Source organism: Astatotilapia calliptera, chromosome 18, assembly GCF_900246225.1.
Source record: "Astatotilapia calliptera chromosome 18, fAstCal1.2, whole genome shotgun sequence".
Taxonomy (NCBI): domain Eukaryota; kingdom Metazoa; phylum Chordata; class Actinopteri; order Cichliformes; family Cichlidae; genus Astatotilapia; species Astatotilapia calliptera.
Window position 1 is genome coordinate 17,036,315 of NC_039319.1, and position 25,629 is coordinate 17,061,943.

The 25,629-nt window shown below is 40.9% G+C and overlaps 1 protein-coding gene across 1 annotated transcript in view; it reads right to left on the reverse strand.

Annotated features, from left to right (window-relative positions):
• Positions 1 to 1,379: 1,379 nt before the first annotated feature.
• Positions 1,380 to 25,629, reverse strand: part of LOC113010056 (tensin-3) — a 31,954-nt gene continuing 7,704 nt past the window's right edge. The window contains exons 5-27 of the mRNA XM_026148864.1: positions 25,256 to 25,320; positions 24,063 to 24,146; positions 23,115 to 23,227; positions 22,553 to 22,613; positions 22,283 to 22,358; positions 22,064 to 22,193; positions 21,747 to 21,812; positions 19,840 to 19,941; positions 14,117 to 15,313; positions 10,650 to 10,807; positions 10,437 to 10,554; positions 9,918 to 10,001; positions 8,425 to 8,554; positions 7,798 to 8,321; positions 7,615 to 7,701; positions 7,408 to 7,539; positions 5,151 to 5,246; positions 4,627 to 4,704; positions 4,416 to 4,493; positions 4,025 to 4,193; positions 3,880 to 3,948; positions 3,516 to 3,545; positions 1,380 to 3,397 (exon numbers count right to left, since the gene is read on the reverse strand). Of these exons, the coding sequence (XP_026004649.1) occupies positions 3,253 to 3,397; positions 3,516 to 3,545; positions 3,880 to 3,948; positions 4,025 to 4,193; positions 4,416 to 4,493; positions 4,627 to 4,704; positions 5,151 to 5,246; positions 7,408 to 7,539; positions 7,615 to 7,701; positions 7,798 to 8,321; positions 8,425 to 8,554; positions 9,918 to 10,001; positions 10,437 to 10,554; positions 10,650 to 10,807; positions 14,117 to 15,313; positions 19,840 to 19,941; positions 21,747 to 21,812; positions 22,064 to 22,193; positions 22,283 to 22,358; positions 22,553 to 22,613; positions 23,115 to 23,227; positions 24,063 to 24,146; positions 25,256 to 25,320 (3,792 nt within the window). The 3' untranslated portion in view covers positions 1,380 to 3,252. The remainder of the gene's footprint in view (positions 3,398 to 3,515; positions 3,546 to 3,879; positions 3,949 to 4,024; positions 4,194 to 4,415; positions 4,494 to 4,626; positions 4,705 to 5,150; positions 5,247 to 7,407; positions 7,540 to 7,614; positions 7,702 to 7,797; positions 8,322 to 8,424; positions 8,555 to 9,917; positions 10,002 to 10,436; positions 10,555 to 10,649; positions 10,808 to 14,116; positions 15,314 to 19,839; positions 19,942 to 21,746; positions 21,813 to 22,063; positions 22,194 to 22,282; positions 22,359 to 22,552; positions 22,614 to 23,114; positions 23,228 to 24,062; positions 24,147 to 25,255; positions 25,321 to 25,629) is intronic.

A 25,629-nucleotide genomic window follows, 5' to 3' on the forward strand; every position in this document is an offset into this window, starting at 1 on the left:
TGGGCTTCTTAGTATCCACTGAGCATTTCTTTTAGATGTCGTTTGTCCTCACGTCTTGTCTCCCTTTTCTGTTTACTTGTTCCCCTCCTTGTGTCTCATTCCATGTCTCCCCTGTCTGAGTTGTGCGTTGATGTATGTTCTCCCCAAGCCCATCATGTCCCTCTCCATTTCCTTCCGTGTCCCTTGCTCCCTCTCGTCACGCCATGTCTCTCACTCCTTGTTCTCCGTATCCAGTCATGTCAGTATTTTTGTCTCTCGTTTCTGCTTCGGTGTTCCAGTGTCAAGTCTGTGTGTCTTAGTCTGCGTGTTTCCCATTTTATTTTGATAGTATCACGTCCTGTGTGTTTAGTTTTGCTTCCTCCTCTTTCATTATGTTTATTTGCCCCAGCTGTGTTCCCCGTGTGTTTCCTCTTCCCTCGTCACTGTTCAGATATTCATGTTCCATGTTCCAGTATTTAGTTTTCCCAGTGTATTCCGGTTAGTTTTGCTTTAGTGTCCTCCTGTCTTGTCTTTTGTATCACTCAGCCTAAATAAACGGCTCACTCTTGGTTTAAGTTAAGCTTTGGTTTCCACACGTCTGCTTTTGGGTTCACTCGTCAACCATCGCCACACAGTCTGCCACCCCAGAATATGACAACATGTGTATTGTTGCTGACCATGTCCACGTCTCTTTATAACTACACTGTACCCATCATCTGATGGCTGCTTTCAGCAGGATAACACACTATGTCACTAAGCTCATCTCATCTCAAACTGATGTACTGGCCTACAGTCACGAGACCTCAATCAAATAGAGCAAGTTTGGAATGTGCTGAAACAGGAGATTTAAATCACGGATGTGCATTTAACAATGTACATTATCAAATGCATAATGTAGCGGCACATAGTACATGTGTGACACTATCATGTCAGCATGGACATGTTAATAAGAATTAAAACAGCTCTGAAATTTAAGGGGATCCAACACAGTGTACCTAATACACCGATCTCTGATTGTATACCATTTATTTCCACTGATAAAATAAATTTACTGGGTCCACAGCCTTTTTTTTTTTACTTATCATTTATTTTCTGAGAAAATAGCCAGATACCAAATACAGTGGAATGTTTATATAGAAGCCTAAAGCTAAAATGCCTTAGCTATCAGTTCAGCTGATGTTGCTAAGACCTGAAAAGCTGGAATTGTGCTTAGAGTCTTTGGTTTAGCAGCATTCATCTGCAGCCTCCCTGCAGTTATGACAAACTCATAATATTCAAATGTATTCAATATATTTCAAATGTCACAATACCAATACCATTACATTTACAAAGTTACTCTTAATAATCCTGAACTATTTATTTATGTATTTGTTTACCGGATTGAAGCCAACCAACAGCGGTGTATTCAAATTTCATTTATTTGCTCCTTTGCTGGTAGATATTACCATCCTGGTGTCTCTATACTTACATAAGGCTGCACAGCATAGCTTAGCACAGAGATACAAGGACACAAGACAGAGCTAACCCTTTTCTAATAAAAGGGATTCAATTACCCAATCTACCACCGCTACAGTTCATGCAAAAACCAACAAACAGCCTGATATTTACAGCTCTGGGTACAAGGCTAATACTCCCACTAGTTGCTGAATCTAGTGGATCAAGATTAAATAAATGTTTCATTATGATTAGTATTTACAAGTCAACAAAAACATGGAAATGCCCATATACAAATAAATCGTTCACATGTAGCATGTTTTACACCGAGGCACAGTATTGAATGAGATAAGGATGAGGTACACATAATAGGTCATGGAAAGTGATAATAAGCGTGCACTTGATGCAAGAATAACACCAGCTGTTAGTGTGGTTGTCGATCCCTCTCTGGATAAAATGGTCAGGAGCAAATGTGTATCACTGACAGATGACTAGCTGAGTGTGCTAAACACTAAACCTATTTGTGCAAATTCCAACACTGACCTCTTTCTTTCTTCTTTGTTTTCTTTTTAATAACAGCATTTGTTCTTGTAACATAGCAGCCTGTGTGTGGATGTGTGCTTTTACACATTTAGTATAAATATTAAAAAAGGGGGGGGGGGGGGGTATGTGTATACTGCTTTATTTTTGACACTGAAAGATTGCAGTGTTGATCTCAATCTTCAATTTGTTACATATTTGATATGTACAAGGATAATCCCAATGCTATTCAGGGCGTGTGGACAGACACTCTGGCTCACTTATAGAGCACCTGTGCTGGCGTGAAATCACTGATAATTTGATCTCCAAGCAGCCCTAGAATTGGCACAATCGACTCTTTACTCAGAGAACCGAGGTCACAAGGTAACCCTACATTCTTAGTCTTTTGTACCATCTACAAAAGTACTGATGTGTTTTTAATCGGTTACTGTCAAAGCAGAATATATATAATAAAAGAATATTATGGTTTCATTAAAATATCTTTCTACAATTTCTCTCATTCAAACACTCGCAAATGCACGCTCACACTTTCATTAAAATGTTGACAGCTTTAAAAGTGGTCATACTCCAATACATCTTATGGCAAAATTGATTTAACACCTTCAAAAAAGCCACTTACATGCAGCACATTTTACAAAACTACACGTTAAAAAAAAAGAAGCAAAAACAACATTTACATTGCATAGATAAAATAATCATGCATGTGATGAAGTTAGGCACAAAGTCCAAATCATACACATTTGCAACACTGCTTTTGCATGTTTTTAAATCCTGCCTGCTTGGTTAGATGAGGTGTTTCTACATCAGATACAACTAAAGAAATCTTAATGAATGCTTGCATGAAGTTTTTTTTTATCCTTTCTTTTTTGGTTAAATATGAGAGAAACATACAACAATGTAGGGTTTTCTTGGTTGGTCCATAAAATGCTATGAATGAGTAAGAAAAGCAGCTTTAGTATGAGGAACTTAAAATATGTTAATAATGATTGTATTACTGTGTAAGACATTACAGTTGTAAACAATGTGAAAATGATAATGATTTTGTTATTTGTTATGTAGCTAATTTACAGTTCATGCACTGAAAGGAACAAAATTTTTAAAAAGTTATTTATACTTTTCGATTAAAGGTGTCGCTGAATGTCCTCGTACAGTGATCACTTTACATTTGCACGTTTTTCAGTTCAAATTCAGATCATCACCATCTCGAGTCATTATATTTAGTCCGTTCTTCAGCCTCTCAGTCTTTCATTCGTTGTTCTAGACGTTGCAAACGTCTGTCCAAGTGATCTGCTTTGTCCTCTACTTACTCTTATGTGAACCAATCATCACCTTTGACACAAAGTTGACAATAGCGCTTGCTGGCTGCTCGGGGTCATGCTCAGCAAACAGGTGGCATACGTTGCCCGTCGAAGTGCCAGTTTTCCTCGCCACAAAGCCGAAGATTCTGCAGAGGAGGAGCAGTGTAGTTAGTAGCATTACTGTCATCTGCCTCAAACAGGCAGTGCACCTTTAAAAAGAACTGCTTTCATTGTCTCTGTGCAAAAATATAATTATCTACATACCTTGCTGATGGGCAGCCATCTTTTTTCCACCTATTGGAAGTAAAAAAAGGGATAATAGTGTCATTTTTGCTACACTGAATCCACCTAAATACTTACATTCAAAAGTGTCAATTAGATTTGCATGAAGTTATTTAAATTAATCTTTTGCCATATTTTGGATTTTCCTAGATACTTTAGAGAATAAAGGCCAGTCAGTGCGACTTGTAGTGTAAAAGGGATTCAAGTGGTCAAAAAAATGAAAACCATATTAAATAAATACCCATCACCCATTCACAACATGCAACTGACATACTTCTCTATAATAACTAGTGAAACACAAATAGCAAGTGGGCATGTGTTTTGACATTAAATCAACAATACTTACTTTCTATCTTGAGGGTCCAGAGCACAGTATATTACTGTATTGACATTGTAATGCCTCCTGAAAAAGAGCCTAAAAGAAGCAAAATTATGGTAAGAAATTGCTAGGCTATGCATATATGAAGAATGCAAAAACTATGTTTACTCACTTTCTCTGGTTGTCAGTGAGGGTGATTCCCTGAGAAGAAACTTTGAAGTGGACCACAGTGGAGGTTGGTGTAGCGTTAGAGTTCAGGACCATAGTGGTGGCCTTCTGCACTGCCTGGACACCCGTTAGTGACTCCATTTCCACAGAGCCCAGGAACCAAACATTACAGGCTGCAGCAGCAGACAAATTCAAAATTACACTTGGATTTGCAAAGCGCAAATAACGGCAAAGCGAGTGCATTGGGTGACACACGGCATAATAACAGGACAAGGAAAATGGCTCATTTCTACAACAGAACAGCACACAGAGATTGCGTCAGCGTTCGTATTAAGTCAGGCCACCTGTTTGTGACAGTGTCTTTTCATAGCAACTGATATAAGAAACCTGATTACCTGCTCCCTGTTTTAGCAGCTCAGCGGCAGAGTTTGTTACTGATTGCGAGGTGTTCTCACTGACATCTTCAAGAGGATCTGCGAACAAGAAAACAATGAGATTATCCAGCAAAAAAAACCCTCAACAGTTACATCAGCAGATGAAAACACTAAGCTGGCAGACAGTTAAACATAGAGAGGCAGATGTTGGTAGCCACAACTTGAATACTACCTTTGTCAGGTATGATAAGTTTACAGGGCAGGGCCAGAGGAGTGATTGAATGTTGGTAGACCAATGCGGTTAAGCTTCCTGTAAAACAATACCATATTAAATTAGAATTCTAGTTATAAATCTGTTTTGGTTAATGACATGTTTATTTAAAAAAATGCAAGATTTCATGAAAAATTGCAAACTGTCAGAAAAAAGAAAAAGAAGGAGAAAAAACAACAGAGAAAAACTTCTATCACCACGATAAAATAAAATTCTCATCAGTGGAACACTTAATTTGATTATATATCTTCAATAGTTGCTATATTTGAAGAAAGCGGGGCACAAAAAAATGCCACAGAAATCAGACATAAACCATGAAACACTGTATGGGTAAATTCCAGTCTATCACAGTCTATGATCTATTGTTATTTGGCGTTCATGAAATTCTCCTGCCCTCTACTGGTGGTGGTACAATACAATTTCTGTAGTGTAGCCAAAAATCCAGATGGTGTCACTGATGTTTGCTAACCATGTAAAAGTCTTACCAAAATATGGCTCATTGGGGCAACCCTTCAGCCGCACTCCTTTCTGTGTGCACTCAATCAGAAAGTGGCGCACTAATTCATTGGCCAAATCTCCTCCTGTTAGAAAAAGAAAGAAGAAATACGTAACTAGCTAGAATAGTATACTTTCTTTTCAGCAAACTTTCTTGTATTTGAAAATCTAGAATTGGGGGTGTAAAACTTGGCGCCCCTGGAGCCTGCCCAAGAATCCTGTCTGGCCTATGGCAAGTTTGAAAACTGCAGGGAAGTCATTAATTATCACTTTTTCTTTCTTTCTGAATAAAAAAAAAAAATACTCGTCTGCACTGCTATTCCTCGTTGTTCGCATTACAGAGAAGTAAATTACTAGTTCCAAAATAGTCAAAGATGATGGAAATCTGTTGTGATCTTTCATTAGGAACTCATAGCTAATGAAACATATTGTTAAAACTGCGCTTTTTAAAATTTAAACTTGTTCATCATCATTTTTGTAAAGGGACAGTTCAAGAAATGCAAACATTTTCCAGAAACGTCTTTACACAAAAAGAAAAAAAAAGAACATAAACATATGAGTTATAGTAAAAGGTTTTTCCGACCCACTTCACATAAAATTGGGCTCTATGTGGCATGCAAACCAACAAATTAACCTCTGCTCTACACTTACTCTGACTTGCATAACATCTCATAGCAGTTATCTCAGTACCACACATAATTTCCCAGCCTTTAAGTGTTGCGTCAAACACATTAAATTGCTACATTCATTCTCTAGAGAGATTAGGTGGATTATGATTCAACAGAAGCTCTTCTGAAGGGGCTGGATGAGCGTATGTGAGGAATGTCTTGATACAAAAGCTTGGAGAAAAGCCTGCTCCACAAAGTGGGTTGGGTTTCACACTTATAAGCAGTCACAATACCCAAAGCTCAAAGTCTGGAGATGGTTTGTGTCATGATGTCACCACAGGTGCTGTTGGATTGAAGAAGGGTGAAATCAAACAAAAGGGCAGGTGTGAATCGGGGAGAAGGGAACATGAAAGGACTGCAGACAGGGCATAAGGGCATCCTTTGTGCCCCTCAGAATAAGCAGACTTTTTCCTGACACACTGTGTGGGGTTTAGTGTTCTTTCCTTTCCTTTTCCAAATAAGAAAATTGGGTCTGTATTGTAATTCGGTCAGTACTTCCTTACATGTGGAAACAATCCAGAGAATGTTTGACCAGAGTCCTCTAGAGACTGCGTGTTTGTTACCAAAAAAACAAAGAAACAAACAAAGAAAAAAAAAACAACTTTAGCCTATTTTCTAAATATGCTAAACCAACAAACCAGGAAGTTGATGACCAAACAAAAATCTTGTTTTGACTTCAGTTGTGGGACTGACAGACTTCTCAGAAAGACAGTTACAGTATGTGGGAAAGTGCACTTGCACAAGAAGACACTGGGATTATAGCAGGCTTACAGACCCAGCACATCTTTTGTTAATGAGTGAAACGTTAGCTGTACATCTAAGAGTATCAGGCAATAGGGGTCCCTTTGGCATCGTGATGATGATGCCCAGGAGAGAGAAACAGAAAGACAGGAGTTCACTCACAAGCAGAGGGAGAGAGGGACTCTTAGGTTCCACTGTGATGGTGCGCACAGTGGGCTGTAACTGAAGATGGCTTTGTCTGTGCTTATGCTATGCACCATTCCCAGGATTGTCCAGACCACTGGACCAATCTCTAATATCTTAACTATCAATGAAATTCTGTAATACTGTGATGTATGTTTATTTCCCAGAGATATTTATGTATGTTGTGTATGTGTTATGTACAATACAAATACAAACTGACCCGAATGATCCACTTAAAGTATATTGCACATTCCAAGGGAGCTTTAGGTTACCTTTGCACGATTATTCAAAGCAGAAGGACCGGTCAACTGGTCGCAGCAGATGGCCGCCAGAGATTTCTCCTTGTTTAAAGGGAGTTTTTCCTTTCCACTGTTGCCAAGTGTTTACCTTAAAGTGACTGTTGTTGTTATTTGACGCTATATAAATAAAACTGAACTGAACAGAACTGTATTTAATAAAATTAAGTGTTGGATTGCTTTGCTTGTTGGGATTTCTGTATTAGAATCGCTTCCACCCACTTCCAGTGTCTTACGCAAAGTTATTCACACAGATTTTAACTCAATATTTAACACACAGACATAAAAAGCCAGCAAATATGTCTGTCCCAAATGTTGAAGTGCTCATGCCGTCTTTTAATCACCCACATGTACCATACCTTTTTTGTTCTGCTGAAGAACTGAGGGAGGGGGTGTAGCCACCTTCATAGCCAGACCGTAGGCCCCCCTGAAGGAGTGGCTGTCCCGCACAATAAAGCAGCCTGGCTCCTTGTCTTTCAAGACTGAAATAGCTGAAGAGAGAGAAACAATGATTGAAGTAGCTCGAGAATTTTCTTAACAAAAAAGTGTTTACATTTGGCACCTACCTTGATCCCTCGAGATGTCTGGCTTGTACCAGAATTTTGATGTATCCTGCACAAATTTTACAGTAACCTGCTTGTTGGCTAGCACATCTGGAAAATACACAGACAAAGAAAACAACAAAAATCACTCAACGAGCCGTATGACACCCACGAGGCTTTCAGTTTCTTTAGCAGACCCTAGCTTACCTGGCAGAGGTGAGGCTGTGCCTGGCGTCTGAGCTGACAAGTCAGGCAAGATGTTAGGGAAAGGAATACTCAGGGAGCTACCACTGTGGGGACTTGAGAATCCACTGAGGGCTGGAGAGGCTGTTCTCAGCGAATGCTCCCCATCTGACGTCCTCTTCTTTTCAGGCAGAAGTGGAGGCTGCATTTGTGCTAACTGATTCTGCCCATCCATTGAGGGTAAAAGATCCCTGTCCAGGTTTGGACAGTCTGCGGCATAGCCGAGACACGAGTCATCCTGTTCCTCAAAGCTTTGAGCAGGACTATGGTTGAGAGTATAGTTAGCCATATGGCTTCGCTGGTTGCTTCGAGGAGAGCTGTGAGCATTCGGGGCAGGGTGGATGTGGGGGTGGTTAAGGGGAGGAGAGTGGTGGCCATAGTCCAGTGACACGGAGTGTGGCAGAGGTTGTCTTGCAGAGGGGTAGCTACTCAAAGAGGAGTGGTGGCTCAGGACAGGATGCTCTGGCCAGTGCTGGTTCTTGTTTGAACTGGGGAAAAACAGATTATGGGAGCATTTTATTACTGCTGGTGTTAACACAGGATCTAAAAAAAAAAAGGTGCTTGGAGTTTTTGTGTAAGTCAGAGCTCTACCTGTCTGTCTGCTGAAGGCTCCCAACAATAGAGGCAGAGTATGAGGAACTTTGTGTCCTGTGGCAGTTAATGGAGGGGTCTGGCAAACTCTCCACTCCGAAATGGTTGATCTCTGAATATTCCCTGGGTTCTGTGTAAGACGAAATACAGAATGTTAGAAAGCACATTTCTGCACAGAGTCCGAGTCAAGGTATGCATTTTATAATTTTAAAAGAACACAAACATAAGCAGGGATAAGTATGGAGAGAAAAGCTGCAAAAAGAAAAAAGAAAAAGAAAAGAAAAAGCAGCTCTGAAAAGTTTAAAAGAAAATTTCTGCAACACGTGAAATAAATCACAGGGAAAAAGGTTGGTGTTCATTCAAGTAACAAATACTTACAATTGTAGTTGAAATGTAACCAGAACTGTTCGTATGGCCTTATACCCACCCAGGTGTTCAGCAAATAAGACTTAACGGTAGCTACAAATTAAACGCCTACACCAACAATTACCTAAAGCTTTATTTCAGTCAGTCTGGGCACACTGACATCCCCAAAAACTCAAACTGTGTCTTTGCAGGCAGGTTTTCTCTGGGTTTATGGAAACAAGAGGTGCAAAGCTGAAAGAGTAACTGGTTTCTTCTTGTCCCCATTTCCGCTCGTGTACACAGAGACACTTTCATGGGGAGGAGAAGTTGTTTTTCTTCCTGACCCACAGTAACCATGGAGATGTGGCAGGGCTGAATGCAGCGATTCTTGCCTGAATATCTGAGGTAGTAAGAGGCACAGCAGGGACACAGATCTGCTCCCAGGACCTACAACCTTTAGACATACTGTAGATCTCTATGGAAACAAACGGGTTTGATCTATTTTATCTCTGTATTGGATCAAACACCAGACTTTAGATTGACGTTTAAATCAGTTTCATAGTTTTGAGAGAGCTCTATGACAAAGAGTAAATATAAAAAAGGTAACATTTAAGAATTCTGGAAAGTCCACCAGGCCTGTAGGAACAAAGTGCTATAAATGCACTCTTTCTTAAACTCCATCCATCCGTCTCTAAAAACAATCTCACAGTCTGGATTTTTTTTCTGCACTGGATAAAGACCAAAGTAAAACATGAAGAAAAAAAAAAAGATTTTAATATAAAAAACAACACAGTTATGTCCCAAAAAAGGGGTTTTCTGTGCAGGTTGTGACCATGCAGACATTCTTTAAAAACCAACCATGAAGGGCAGACAATGGTTAGGAATCTCCCTGCTTTCGAGACAACTTTTACCATCTGTCTCAAAACGGCTGATGTTGCACAGAAAACAATGCAAGCATTATTATAATATAACGCAGAAAAAATCCAAAATGCCTGTCCTGTCTCTTTTGTAATGAAAACATGCTTAAAAAACATACATGTATATTATTATTGGTGTGTTGTTTTTCTGTCATTTCATTTTAATTTCTCAGAAAATGGACAAAAAAACCCCAAAAACAAGCTCAGTTTGAAGAACTTTGAAGAACCCACCGTGGTCGGTTCTGTAGCCTCCAAAAGATTGCATGCTGGGAGATGGAGTATTCCTGTTGTGAGTCACTTCTGAGAAGATTTTCACTGAAAACCCAAAGCATATGAGCATGGGACAACACACATTATCAACTGCGCTGAGAAATCCGGTGACAGTTACAGAGACAAATAAGCTGTTTCCCCACGCTGGTAGGATCATCGCCCACCGCTGCCTGTATTCACATGGAGCACACGACACAAATCAGTCACATTCTCAATACTGGAAGTAATGGATTGGGTGAGGGGTGCATCTGAGTAAAGCATCCAGCAGGCAGGGAACAGACCATAACTTGAATATTATGTTATTCTCACACTGCACAAGCAGACACAGGTGGAAATCACATGGGTGCCAAACTGCATTTGTATCAGAGGGCTGGTTGATCCTTATTCCAATTCGTCTATGGTGGTAGGCATCTAGATTATTGCAAACAGCTCCCTAAGGCCTTTAGTGCATGTATGAAAACTGAACTGCAGTGTACTCACCATAAGGTGTTGGTGGAGAGATGGGGAATGCAGGAGTGGGTGGAGGTATGTCACTATTATCTACATCTGGGCCGTTGGATCTGTAATCCGCACTGTCACTTCGACACAATATGGAATGCTGAAACAAACATTACACACGTATGTATAACCGGAACTGAAAGTTAAGAGGGAAAGAGGTCATTTAAATATACTGCACACATGTGCTGTATCTACCTGGGACTGTGGCACACAGGGGGGACATCTCTGCTGGCCTCTGTACTCCTCTGCTTCAGCCCATCTTGAGTTACAGAAGCCTGAATGATCTATGACGTCCCTTCCTTGGCAACTCAGAGTCTGTGTTATGCCCACTCGTCCGTCACTGGATTGGACAGCTGCATACACACAGGTAGACAGCAGCAAGAAGGTCATTAAATGTTAACAGATTTACATGCATCACTGCTTTCAAGGAAGTGAAGTGCCTTAAAGACACCAATGAGAAACAGTGGTGCTTTGACCTTTGGTACCTTTGAGGAAAGTACGCACAGTGCAGACAGGGTTTGTCTAAACTGAATTCCTAAAAAACTTTTTGAAGCAGTATGGTTACACAGAGTAATCACAGTATTTCTAACACTTTTTTTTCTGATTACAATGAATCAAATGGCAAATTTCTTCAATATCAAAGCAGTTTAATGGAACCTCCAGTCTTCACCTCTGTCATGTTGGTAGTTTTTAATTACATCTTACTTAGCCTCCTTAAATCAGACACAGTATAGCACAGGAATAACTATATATTATGATAACACAATTAGTTTGGGAATGTGTTACACCTGAATTTGGGCATGCACAAAAGTGAAAAGGTTTGCCACTTGTGTAATGTTTTGAGTGGACAGCTGAGGAATGCCGGAGGTCTAGCTAGATGGTGTTCATTGTGTATTCGGGGTGAAGGGTGTTCAGTGTTGTGACTGCTCTGAAGAGTGTGGCCACTCAGCACCAGGGTGTTAATTTGAGCCCTCCCAGTGAGTTCTGACCTCTCAGGCCTGAAGAATGCTAATGCCTGGCCTCATTAATCACTTTGCCTGATCTACAGATGACACAGACAGAGCTGTATGCATAGATGACATTATTTCTTCTTACTGCAGGTCTATGTAGAGTACTTTGCAAAACTCTTGAGCCACCCCTTATTTCTTTATATTTTTCGTTCTAGGCGGCCAAATTTGTAATATGATCTTGAATAGTTCTCCAGGCTTTCTGAAGGTCTTTTAAAGTTTTTCTTTGGACATTGGCTGCTTTTCCCCCCTTATGTTCTAGTCCTTGTAGCTGATCATTTTCAGATGATTTTTTTTTTTTGCTTGTTAAACCACTTTAACAGTGATGGGAATAACGGCGTTACTTTTTTCAGTAACGAGTAATCTAATTCCTAACGTTACAACGCCGTTACCATTACGAACAAGAAAATGAGGTCGCGTTACTATTTTTCAACAAACAGACGGTTGAAACTGTGTTCAGGTGACCGCACCTTATATCAGTTGCATGGAAGTAGCTGACTACGTAAGTAATCTGGGCGCTACAGCTTTCAGCGGCTGCGCGCGCTCCCGCAGACGACAATCACTTTCTGGCAGATGATCACTTTTTGGCACAACACCTGGAGCTAAGGGGGGGCAAAACAATCGCATGAGTGTTGCTGTTTGACTGAGGAAGAATATCTTAGTCGTGGTAAGCCAATCACATGACCACTTTAAGATGACAAAGCAACAATGTGATATATACCAGTTTTTAAATTGTGTTGATAGGCCACGTAAAACCAGAGTCATGGTAAACAATATATACGCGGCGTTTTTTCCTCAATAGTTTTGTCACGTTTAACGTCTAAGGACAGCGCTAGCAAGCACTCTCTGCTTATGAACAAACAAAAAACAGCTCGATCGTGTTCGTGGAAAAATGCACCATATCGACCATTATTTCTGCAACCTGTCATGACTTCTAGAGTAAGGATGGGATGGGAAGTATAATACATTATCTACAGTATTGTGGAGGGATACCTAGACAATAACCGATAAGGCAGTTTGTGCCATGTTGGAATTATGTTGATGAATGCCTTTTCATGTTGCTTGTCACTTGACCAGGCTAATAATGAATTTCAGATGATCATTTTTAGTTAACACTATAAGCAAAAAAACACAACTTCTCTCCTTAGCCCTAATATTCTTTTTACGCCTTTTAACTCCGTTAAGGTGTAAAAACAGCTAGTGTTATGCTTAAAAGAGTAACAGCATGGAAGCTACAAGCAATAACATGATGAACACAAGCAAAAAAGACGTCTAGCTGCATAGATCCTAGATGCAACTTCGAAAGTGCAAAAAACAAGGCCCAAAGCATGAACTTTAAACAGACATCCTATATCGTGAAGAACTTTTATAAACAAACACTCTTATGCTTCCCACAGGTTATTTGCAAATTAGAAAAGTTAGCGCCTTTGGCATTTTTTTTTTTTTTTTTTTTACTTGGAATGGTGCACCCATGTAGTGGATATGTGCAGACAGGTATGCCTGTTGAATCAAACGGAAAGAAACATCGCCTGCGGGCTGACTTGTTTCTCTTCTGGAAATTCCTCAGGCCTCCCTATTTTGCACCCCCCTCCTACAACCACGCATGCATGCTGTGATTTATCCACGTAGATAGCTTTCTGAATTACCTCTGCATTACTAGTTTTTAGTAAAATTGCACTAAATGAATAAAAATGTTGCATTTTAATTAAAAAAAAAAAAATGCTGTATGTTTTTTTTTCTGGTTTCTGAATATATTTATCAGAAATGTTAGGCTCTATTAAATTTTACAGATGTAGACAGAAGCAGAGAGGTACGGAAGGAGATAATGTGAATTCTTTTGCAGCTTTTCAAGAATCTCAGCATGACTCCAGGAATCAGTTTCAACTTGAAGAAAGAGGAAATAACTTTATCGTTGTAGATACTATAGCCATCGTGTTGCATAACCCGTGTTTGCTCAGCAAGTCTAACAACAATCAAAGCAGATGTTTCAGCGTCACAGAATCATGGATAAGAACTCAAAAGAAAAGATGGAAGCGTGATGCTGACTACAACCGGCACGCAATAAAGATGATTAATGTTAAATGAAGGAATGAAGTGCACATTTCAAATGTGGTGCTTTGAACATCTATACACAACAACGAGCTTTCGGTGCACGATAGTCACTGATTGTGGACATATCTGTGTGCACACGATGAAATCTCTATTAACAAACACTGAGACGGTAAGGTTCAGAAGAGAGGACGATAGCTGCTCTGTCTGTCTTCATGTACCACATTGATCCCGCCCTCAGATAGCTAAACACACAGCTAAAAACAAGTCAGGACAGCGCTCTTTCCTCTGAAAATATCTGAAAACATCTGAAAACCTGGCAACAACCCTGCTATTTCTGCCCCTAAAACACGCCAGGTGGGAAGGGGAGAGAAGGTGTGCTTTGTTATGTTCGCTCTTGAGTGAAGTGGAAGAAAAGTGGATGGTGCTGGAGAAAAACAACTTGGGATGAAATAGGTCTTGCTGCTTATATTTTTTTTTTTCTGTGTTTATTTGCTGTATCAAGGCAAACAACTTCCTGTCTGAGATTAGTCACACGTTTTTTTCCAGGACAACACCACATCAACACCATCACCACCACCACCACACCCAGACTGACTATCTTACCTGTCTGCTGTGTGCTTTTCAGGTCTGCTGAGTTATTATCGCTGAATCTGAGGTTGATGCCGTTTGAACATTTGCCGACCGAGCCGTTAACCGGTGTTCCACCTTTTCTCTTAATGGAGCTGCCGTGGCTCGGCACAAACGTGGGATCCAGGTCCATGATCAGCTGATTGAGCTGGTCGATGGAGTTGTCGATGTCCTTCGTGAGAGATTTGAACTCTTCATCCCGTTTGTTGTTATTGTTGTTGTTTATCGACGTTTGTTCTTTGTGGGGTGCTGCGTTTCTAATAAGATCTGCTGCGGAGTCCCTGGTAAGGCCCTGTGGTTCAGTGGGCAGGCCTGCTTTAGGTAGACTACCACCCTGCTTGTTCCGGTGGAATCGATCTGCATCGTTTCCATCCTCTGGCATATAGGTAAAGTGTTGCGCGGCAACCATTTGCTGCTGCCGAACCCAGGACTGTGTGGAATAGCTTCCCTGTCTGTAGACATGCTGCTGGGGTACAGGGGCATTGCTGGGATTAGAGGAGGCTATAGAGTTGCTCCTGTAGCTCAGACAGCCCCTTCTAGCCTCAGCATAGGATCTCTCATAGTCCTCGATAGGATGAGGTGCGATATGGTGGATGTGGTGCTGGCTTTGGCTTTGCTGCTCCTCTCCTCCAGGACTCCCAAAGCCATCTGACAGCAGGGAGTTCTGGCTGCTCTTGTGGCACGATGACGACAAGGTTCCCAAGCTGTCCACACTGTGCAGATCGTGACCTGTAATGACTTCATCATCAAGAATGTCTGTTTCCCTCTCTCGGGGTTGTGGGTCTCCATTGATGTGCACCTGCGCTGGGACTACCTGCTGGACGCCCACTCTAGCGCCTTCGTCAGTCATCTCCTCCAGTGACGGATCCTCAAGGCCAAAACCACTCAGGAGGCGCTTTAGCTGGACCTTTTCCTGCTGACTTGGTCCCTGGTTAGCTTTGACGGAGGTGGTGGTGGTGGTGGTGGTAGCACTGGCGACAGGCGTGGGTTTGTCCGCCCACAGGGAAGTGCTAGATAAGCCTGAGTCACTACTGACAGAGAGAGCGTGGTCACTGTGGTCAGGGCTAGAGGTTGCGGAGGTTGTGCGCGGCCCTTGGGCCAGCGCGACGTTTCCTCTGGTGGGGCTCCTCTTGTTTGCCGTCCTGTCCTGTGTTAGGCCTTGAGATCGTGGTGCTGCAAAACAGAAGAGATGCGGCGCTTCATACAGTCAGCTGGTATGGGCACACACAGAGACGCACAAACAGCAGAGACGCACAAACGGGACAAGAAACCACAGACAAGAGAAGACTCTGTTAACGAGAAGACTCGCTACAGACGCCAAACACTCACGCCTCACATGACCATGACAACAGAGACTACAACACAGAGTACGAGAAGAGAGAGATGTGACTTATAATACTGAACTGAGACAAGCCATTAAATTAGATGTGTTGGGAAAAAAGTGTAATGTTATGTAGACTCAACCACATATTTTTTCTGTAATCTAAACTTACTTCAACTAAAGATATTCCACTCATCCATTCCCAATAGGCCAACTGTTAGAGTGCTTGTTTAGTAGTAGCAGTAGTAGAGTAGCGTGTATAACAGGCAAAAGGTGTTCTTCATTATATAGATTATATATGAGATGTGAAGTCTTCTATCTGCTGCTGCAACAGTCGGACAGCTGTGGATCTTCTCTGACCCCTGCATTCCTCACCCAGCTGTGATGAAGCCACCCAACTCCCTCGCTCTTGCCCCTTGACCCTCAGCATATGTCCAAACAAGCTCCTTAATCCTCAGAAGTAACAGATAAATCTCAAGAGGTCAGTCATTTTGAAAGGCCGAGCTAAATCACGGCATGCACGACAATAGAAAAGTCTGGTTTCAGCCACGCTAGACATCTTGCAAAATGAGGTCTGGAGTTGAATTCCAAGGGTGAGGGAACAATGTTGCCAAGTAAGCAGAACTGCCGTCTCACTGTCACTCTCCCTCCGCTACAACAAAAGAGAGCAGGGAACATGACTCCTACAATTCTTCCTTAGCCTACTGCTTTAAAGTACTTGCTTTTCAGTCAATCCACAACCAGAGGATTTGAATGCCAGACATGCATGATAAAAGCCCCCCTCCCTCTCTCTGCATGATTTGTCCCTCCCGTCACACAAAATGCACTTTTTAACACTGCTTTCAGGCATGTGCTGCTGGGATTTTTCCCCCCCAGTCTTAGTGGAAATTCCTTCTACTAAGGTTTAAGCGGGTTTGAATCTGAATACTAGCCATCTTTCTTCATCAATCCCTCTCATCATCACCACCCCCCCACACCTTGCCTCCTCCTTCATGGCCACCCATTTGGCTGCAGAATAAAATCTCTTACCTTCACGGTCCCTGCCAGGTAAGCAAACAAGACAATCCCAGCCTCCGGTGAAATAAAACTTGAAGAGCTGAACAGGCGATGAATGCACAGAGGAGCAGACATTGTTTTTAACACACAGGTAATCGTAAGGGGCAAATTCAGAGACTTCGAATAAGTTGGCCCTGCTTTCTTTCACTGCCAGGAAGGTGTTTGCACTCTATACAAGGGAAGAGGGAGGGCTGGTGGCGAGGGGAGACCTTGAGTTTTCCAAATAAGGGCAGAGGAATGTAAACAAGTGAGGCGGGACTAAGGAGCTGAGGCGGGCTGGAGGAAACCAGCCCGCCTCAACCTCTTGCCTTGCGTTAGGGGACTACCCCATAGGGGAGAGAAGAGGGGGAAGAAGAAAAAAAAAAAATCAGGGAATGAAAGAAAAGAGAGAGGGCAGGCCAGAGAAGATCAAAGAATGAAAACAACATTCTTGTACTTCAAGAAATTTTCGCTCCTCAAAAAGACACTTTTCAATTAAAGCAGTCATTAGCGTCTGCAGGGACCTCGGGGCAAATTTCACGAAAAGTGGCAGCCAAGTTTGTTTTTCTTTTACTCTTGTGTGTCGTGAAATTACACGCCCGATGCCCTCATGCACAATGCAGGCAAGAAACAGATGTGCCTCAAACCCAATTACGGGGTTCACGCATTGTTTTCAAAACAGTTTTACCAATCTTGACATTAAGAAAGCCATAGATGGTTTACCAAACGTGTTTTTAGGTAGCAAACCTAAGAAAATCAGTCAAACCATTTACATCAAGCATTCATCATTTTGGCTGTTGTGGTATGGTCAGTCTCTGAATAATCTACCAATTACAGTGCACGAAAGCAGCGAAACCAGGACTGCTCCTCCAGCTGCTTTTGTATCACAGGAGGAGGTCTGGTTGTGTATGCCTATGCAATTACCCAACCCTTTCCATTCCTTCTCAGTTACTACCATCCTGCACCCCACGAATGCCAAAAATGTGAGTCAAACACATAATGATGATGAGCATCCTCATTTGCTTCCACCCAGCCTTCTGCATGTGCCTACGATCTGTATACTGCCGCACACAGGGAATCACTTTAAATTCCACTGTACAAAGAGATGAACAAATAATGACTATTATTGAACAATACTCAACCCTAGCAGTATCTCACCATGAGGAAAGTTTTATTTTCTTAGTTTTGGAGTTGACATGGTCAACACAGTAATCAGAAACAGAAGAGATACAGTCTTTCAGTGCCTTAAGTCAAAGGTTTCATTTTATAGGTGTATATCTGATGCTAGTCTTTCCTAAAATTCAATATACTTAGTTAAATTGAGATTCTCCACGCTTCATAAAACCAATGCACAAGTGTTGAAAATTAAAGTTCATGCGATTCTTCCAAATATGAGTCAATCTCCCATCTCATGTTAAGATGCTCAACTTTACAGAGGAAAGAAACACTAGACACTCAACTAATATGTCACTGAACTTGACCTTTTAAACAGTTTTATAGGATTTGTGCATTTTGTAGCTTATTTTTAAAATAAAGTGAATGTAATTTGGCAAATAACACAGCTTGCTCCATAGTTAATTTGACACTTCACCCTCAAGTCCAAATCATCACTTCAGAAGAAGACAAAAACAAAATGTAACCGTCTATGATTTAAAAAGAAATAAAAAAAAAGACATCTATCCATTTTTTTAGTTAATTTGTCAGAGGATTTCAAGTATCAAAGTATCATTCAAAACCTTTCCAAAACCATTTAATCAACTTTTACAGGATCTGCTTTCATTTAATGTGGACTAACATTTTTGAACTATTTGTATTCTATGTTATAATTAGGACATTATATATTGGTTGCTGTGACCATATTATACAGAAGTGCATTTAATTAGGGAAAAAGTCCAATGAAAAATGCTGGATTATTTACAGCAAAGAGGAGACATTTCCATGGATATCCGCCTTTCTATTTAAATAAAAAAAAAACAACAACAAAAAAACAAAAAAACAAAAAAAACCAACACTGCCGCCACATACATTTAAAAAAAATAAAATAAATAAATAGTCAACAACCTTTCTTGAATTAACAATTTTGTTAGCCATCAATTCACACAAGGAGATAAACACACACTGACGATTGAAGAAAAGCCACTGAAGTAAATGAGGTTTTCTTTTCAAAATATTAGCACTAAAGTGGCAAACGTTTCCTAGACTTCCTCCTCCTGAAGAAGCTCCGAGTGACAGCCTCACGGAGGTAAACTAGTCCTGCCAGAAGACGGGGTGGTAAGTGGATGTAGAATTCCAACAAAGCTCCTAGTCTTGCTTCTCAAATGTAGCGTTTACATGAGAAAAATAAGGCTGTAAATATCCCACATGAATGCTCGGGAATCGAGGCAATAGAAAAAAATGCTTCTTTGTTGTTGTCATTGCTTTGCTTTGATGAATTCTTAAATTTGAGTGGTTGTGTTTTTATTGCATTCCCACAAGTGAGCATGAAGAAATCTATTGGAGTATTTCAAATGAAAGCAAAAAAAAAAGCAACAAAAAAAAAAAAAAAAAAAAAAAAAAAAGGCATGCTGAACTTAGCTTATAAAAACACTCAATGAATTCTGGAACAGGGTGGATCTGTGTTTTAATGCCACTACCACGTTGCTCTATTCTGGGAGGTTGTTGTGAATTCTGTGGTCGAGTGGAGAGCAACAACCACAGCTAGGACGGGACGCCCTGACAGGGTGGCTCTGTGTGTGTGTGTGTGTGTGTGTGTGTGTGTGTGTGTGTGAGAATGTATATATACCCGCACATATATATATATATATGTGCGTGTGTATGTGTGTGGGCGGTAGTGAGAGTGTGTATGTGTGAGTGGGTTAAAGCATGCCTTTCATTTCATGAAACAACAAAACAGAAATCTCCTGAGAACTGACTGCTCTTCCTTTGAACCCAGCATTTCCTGCGTACAACAACAATCCTCCCTCTCCCTCACACAGACACACTCCATGCCATCTCCATCACCCTGAAGTCTAAAAGGTAAGTTTAGCTTCGAAAGTGTCATAACTTGGATTGAAGTCCCACTCCTATAGAAACACCCATAACATGTAGTGGTGACTGCGTCGATGTTATTGCGATCACGCTGTAGCCACTCACTAACATGCACAACAGGCCCTGTCAAGGGGGGTTAATAACCAAGAGAGGGAAAAAAAAAAAAAAAAAAAAAAAAAAAAAAAGGGTGCATGTGTTCATGTAAATGTAAAAGGGAAAGAACGCACTGCAAGCTGGGAAAATGATAAGGAAATAAAGTTGGATGAATACTAGTCTTGTGAGTCATGTAAAGACCACTGAGGCATCACAACAGTACCTTCGCCATCACAGATGTTCTGGTACGAGTCCCAGCGAGTTAGAGGATCTGCTGTGTTGTAGTCCACAATAACATCTCCTCCATTTTTCCACTTGTCAGCACCTGGAATAAAAAAAACCCAAAAAAACAAACAAACACACACATTACTGTCCAGTTTGCATGCTATGTTAAGCTGGCTGTAGTGTCATATATATCGTAAAGTGACTGGAAAGTAGCACTGACCCTTCTCATTAATCTGATAGCAGGAAAGCCATGTCATTTCTGAACATTTTTATTTTTAAATTTTAAAGAAACTCCATCCATCCATTCACTTCCGCTTATCCTTTTCAGGGTCGCGGGGGGGGGGGGCTGGAGCCTATCCCAGCTGTCGGGGTACACCCTGGACAGGTCGCCAGTCTGTCGCAGGGCCAACACACAGAGACAGACAACCATTCACACTCACTTTCACACCTAGTGGTAATTTGGATTATCCAATTAACCTATCCCCACAAGCTGCATGTCTTTGGACGGTGGGAGGAAGCCGGAGTACCCGGAGGGAACCCACGCAAACACGGGGAGAACATGCAAACTCCACACAGAAAGGCCCCGGCCTGATGGTGGAATTGAACTCAGGACCTTCTTGCTGTGCGGCAACAGTGCTAACCACCGTGCCACCGCGCTGCCTTTTAAAGAAACTATTTTATTTAATTTGTGGGCTGACTACAAACTAAGATAAAATAAAATTAAGGTTTTTATTTAAGACCCCAAATCATCAGCAAAAATATTATTGGTAGCTCTTTCTATTACAGCTTGGTAACCTTGGTAGAATATGTAACTTCAAACAAGCTGAATGCTATTACAAATGAAAACGCAAATTCATATTCAGAGAAACTGTTTTATTATTAAAAGGCAGCCAAGCTGAGCTGTCATATGGTCAGGATGTTAAAGGGTGCTCATTTTCTTCTTGCATTTACTCAACTCTTGTCAGAACCAGAGTGGCCTGTATTCTATTAGTGTAGCAACAAATAAGCTGTATAGCATAAACCCACGCTTGAGTCATTATTATTTACTTACATCTAGCAAATACTGACATATTTTTAGAGTCCTAGGTTTAAATGCAGGAAACATTACTAAAAATGTGAAGTTTTGTATTTTACACTCATGATTGCTGGTTATTACCCATAAACTACTGCTCATTGTCCACGTCATTAGCCACAGCGGCAAAAACAATATTTAAACTGCTACCTTAGAGGAGAAACAAAGCACAATCAACTAATATTAGTATTCAGTATATTTCAGTATATAAAAATTCACATGCTCAGATGTTATTGCTAGAAGGTGATTATATTGTTATTATATAACTTATAGCCCTATTTTATTACTAAGTAGTGCTGTCAACCAATGCAGTTTGTTTCCACACTTCTTTCCTAAATATGTAAATATCAGTTTAATATTACTCAAGTATAACCACTGTTGACAGAACATATTACCTAGTTATTACTCGGTATTCTTGGTATTTAAGTGTTAATAACTTGTTATTTCCATATTATTACCTTCTTATTACCCCTCAGGAACCACATTATTACCAAGCTGTAATAGAAAGTGCCACCACAATATGGCTGATGACCAAAAGACTTAATCAAAAACAGAGCAGACAATAGAAATATATACATTTCATTGTATACCAGACCTGCACAGAGGCCCCACATAGTTTGTGGGGCCTCTGTTGCAGCTCATGCTGTGCTTCTTTGCCTCTCTGTCAGCACACACTTCACACTACATTTCCCTTCTCATCAGGGGGCAGAGGGAGATGACCAGAGGAGGGGACAGCACGTAAAAAAGTAGAAGAGAACATTGTATCTGGTTTTCAAATTTTCCTACTACTCCCTATAGTAATTTTAAATAAAGATAAAGAGTTAGAAGTCTACCTGGGATCTTCTCTGGTCCCTCGGAGAAAACCAGCTCCACTTTACCATAATCTGGAAATCTGGGGTCTGAATTGACAGCACAAAGGAGAGAAGTGCATAAATGAGAGCCAGAACCAGTAAGATGAAAGTTGCTGTTAGTTTGCAGCTCTCTCGGTAATTGTAACATGTTTGGGGAAACCAAATTATTGGTCTAAAAGCAGCATGTCTAAATTAAGTTCAAGCTGAACCTCGCAGATGCTGTGCAGAGTTGAGGAGTTGCTGTTTACTATCAGCGGGGTGATGAGATCTGTTCATGGGATTTTTTTTTCTAGGTCTACCTTTGTTGGCAGTCTCCATGTCCTCTTTTTCAAACATCAGGTTGTAACCCTGTACTGCTCCCGTGTGAAACTGCACCCGGAAAATAACCTCACGCTCTGAAGTCACCTCACTTTTATGATAGCATTTAATCTACGAGAGACAAAAAAACAAATGTCACAATGAATACAAAAGCGCAGATTTCGCAACTTCTGAAAACGCAGTTTGTGTTTTTTCCCTACCATGATGTCCCCTTTTAGGAGCTGCGCAGGCTCCAGCATGATGCATACACGGTCTCTGTGGCCTGGACCAATGTGACTTAAACAAAAACAACAGAAGTCTGTCGCATGGAGCCGGAGTGTGGAAGCAATTACAGATATTTACAGAAAGCAGTAACTAATTCAAATTAACATTAAACTAACTAAAACAGAAAACTGCTTTAAAGCCTTCCTACATACTTTGAAGTAAACTATAATGTTCAAATTACTGTACCACATGTGTAAGCTACTTACTAGAATCCAGATGAATACACTGCTTGCATTCCCTGGTAGACCTTGATGTAAGGACAGCACACTATATATAAAAAAAGGACAAAGTGTTTTCAAAATGTTAGTCACAGGTTCCTTCTTATCAAGACCTCGAGAAACCAGTTAGCTAAAATATTCAGGAGATGCTTCCTGGCTTGTTTTGCTCACAGCTGAAGTGTGATAAGCTGCTGCTGTGAGAAAGGGATTTGAGCTCCACGATGTGATGAAAACCTTTTTGTTGTTTCAGTAAAATTAGTGAAAACAGCAATTTACGTGTACACACGAAAATGCGCATGTGTGTGTTCCCATGGTTTCACTTGGAACTGGGAAGTTCATTTCTTCAGTTCTGTTTATGTAAACAACCTCTATCTGTTTGAGCATGCTTGTGAGAGTTGGAAAAAGAGAGACACGGTTCCAATCAGACTCCACTTTTGTTTACCCCTCGAACTCTGATGTGGCTGTCTCCGAATTCCTTTCTTTGTGCCATGCTAGAAGTGATGGTATTTTCTTTGAAACAATATACAGTGATAAACAATATGTGTTTAACCTCTTGCGGAGTTGAAATCTGGAATCCCGTGAAGGATGACGCAGTGCATGAACAAGGGGGAGGCATTGATCTTCATGGATCCGCTTAGCAGGCTGTTGAGGATCCAAACGTACCTGAGAGGAAAGCGGAGGTGGATATCAACATTACACAAGACTTTGTATTGCTTCAGTGATTTAGTATTACATATTCAATGCGAAGGGGGACTGAAAAGTGAGATATAAAAAGAACAATGTCATTGTTCATTGAAGCCAAGATATCCTGTCGTTTAGCCACTACAGTCAGTCTCCAAATGTTGGCTCATTCAACACCCATAATGCAACTTGATAATATCTTTTCATTACATTGACCTTGCCTAGTAAATACCCCTGATTCTATTACAGACCTTTCTGTAAAAAAAGATGTATTTTTCACAGGTAAAGTGATATTGCTAAGATATTTTTTCCAAACCTGACAGCACTTCAGCATTTTGGAAAAACAGGCTTATTTGCTTTTTTTGCAAGGTGAGAATGGCACATCAGCTTTGCTTATGCTAAATATGTGAGGGGGGGGGGGAAAGAAAACGGCCAACACGACTCTGTTGAAATAAATCAGAATCTGCTGTCTAGCATCTCTAGAAAACAGTAACTGTCATCATTACTGTTTATCACTGATAAGCAAAGAGACTAGACAGAAATGATAAACCAGTTTTGCCCAAGAGCCATGAGTGCGAGCGAGATATGTAGGTTTACGATTACATCAGGTTACCATGGGATCCTATTAAAATGATAAACAATGACTAGCTGTCAGCTCAAAAAGTAAACAAACAGCATGGGGACTGAATGAATTGTATGGTATCAGCTGGGTCTGGGATCTGATTGTTTGGATGGAGAGGTGGGTCAATGAGGAGCCAAACACACTGCTAGAGCTCTATTACCAAACAGAAGGGCGTGCTTATGTTTTGGGTCTTACCGCTTCTGTGAAGGTGTCATCAGAGCTGAGACCTTATCATCGTAGTATTTCCTCATGGCGAAGCGGTCCAACGCCTGGTCAGCACTTTGACAGAAAGAGAGAGACGCGTAAAACGCTTTAGGTAATTATGACTCAAGAGAAAGATTACTCTCCTCTATAATTGAATAGTGTGGACTGTAACATCCAATTAAGGCAATGCATACATACACAGAGACACACACACACACACACACACACACGCATGCATACATGCATAGACAAGAGGGAAAGTAACCAGAGAAACAGAGGATTCCAACAGAGAGGAAGGGAATGCCAGCTTTAAGTAAACACAGAGGGGGAGAGGAGGACACAGAGAGGCCAGAGTGTGTGCGCAGCTTGGCTATTCAGACAGACCTAAAACCAACAGGCTCTGGAGCCCTTTCACCAAAGCTCTGTTACTGTCATCGGCCATCTCGTTCATCTCCTCCCCCCCACCCTGGAATCTATTCCTTTGTAAATCTGTCCCATTGTGTTTTCCTGTCTCTTTCTCTACCTCTCTTTTGCCCCCTGTCTTTCACATTCACCTTACTGCAATGGTATTCCTCAGTGGGAAGTGGGAAAGAAAAGTGCTAAGAAATGCACAAACTGTCTGAATTAAGAGCCAATATATGGCCATGCCACACTGTCTGCTGTGTGCAGAAAGAATCTACGCAATGCCATATCAGCAGGTCGTGTCAATATCAGCCCTTACTTAAACCTTCGGCACTTCCGAATTTGCTTGCTTGGTCAGAAAATTATAATCCGTTTTCTTCATGATAAAAAAATACATTGAAACTGACACTGTGGCTAGAAGGCATTTAAGTAACTAACATGTTTCTAAGTTGATTCACGCAATTCAATACGGGGTGATTCATTGCTTAAATTGTGTGGCTTTTCTTTGAATCGGAGAGAAGTGACTTTTCTTTTGACTCACTTTCTGATTCACCTTAACCCGAAATTAAAGGAGGTGAATAAACCACTGGTGGTTGGTTTGACATTGCTTATCGTCTACAAAAACACAACATATCGAGTCTTCGTGAACTGCTGTGGTTTGTTGTTCATACTGCTTCACCACCAGAAGTGAGCGGTCGCACATAGCATGATGAGCCATGACTTCAGAGCAAAAAGAAAAAACATCATTTATAGTAACAAAACATGAGAAGTGTGTTGGTTACCTGGCTGACACGTCAGTGAAATGCACAAACGATGAGATGACAACGCCAATTCGACCCTTGCCACCCTAAAAAAAACCCCACACAAAACAACAACAAAAAAAAAAAAAAAACAGGAGATGATTCACTACACACGCAGCAGTCTTACTAAAAATGAAACCAAAGCCAAAAGGCCCCCCACAGTCTTCATAAACACAAGTTCCAGCCAAACGAACAGTATTGTCCAAAAGTCATGAGTCACCTCTCATTTCTTTTATATTTTGCTTCCACTGAGCCAGACTTTTTTTTGTAAAGATTAAATGTTATTTTTAAGATAAAATGTTTTAAGGTAGTCTTGAGCAACATTTCTCCAGGCTTTCTGGAGGTCTTTCAAGCTT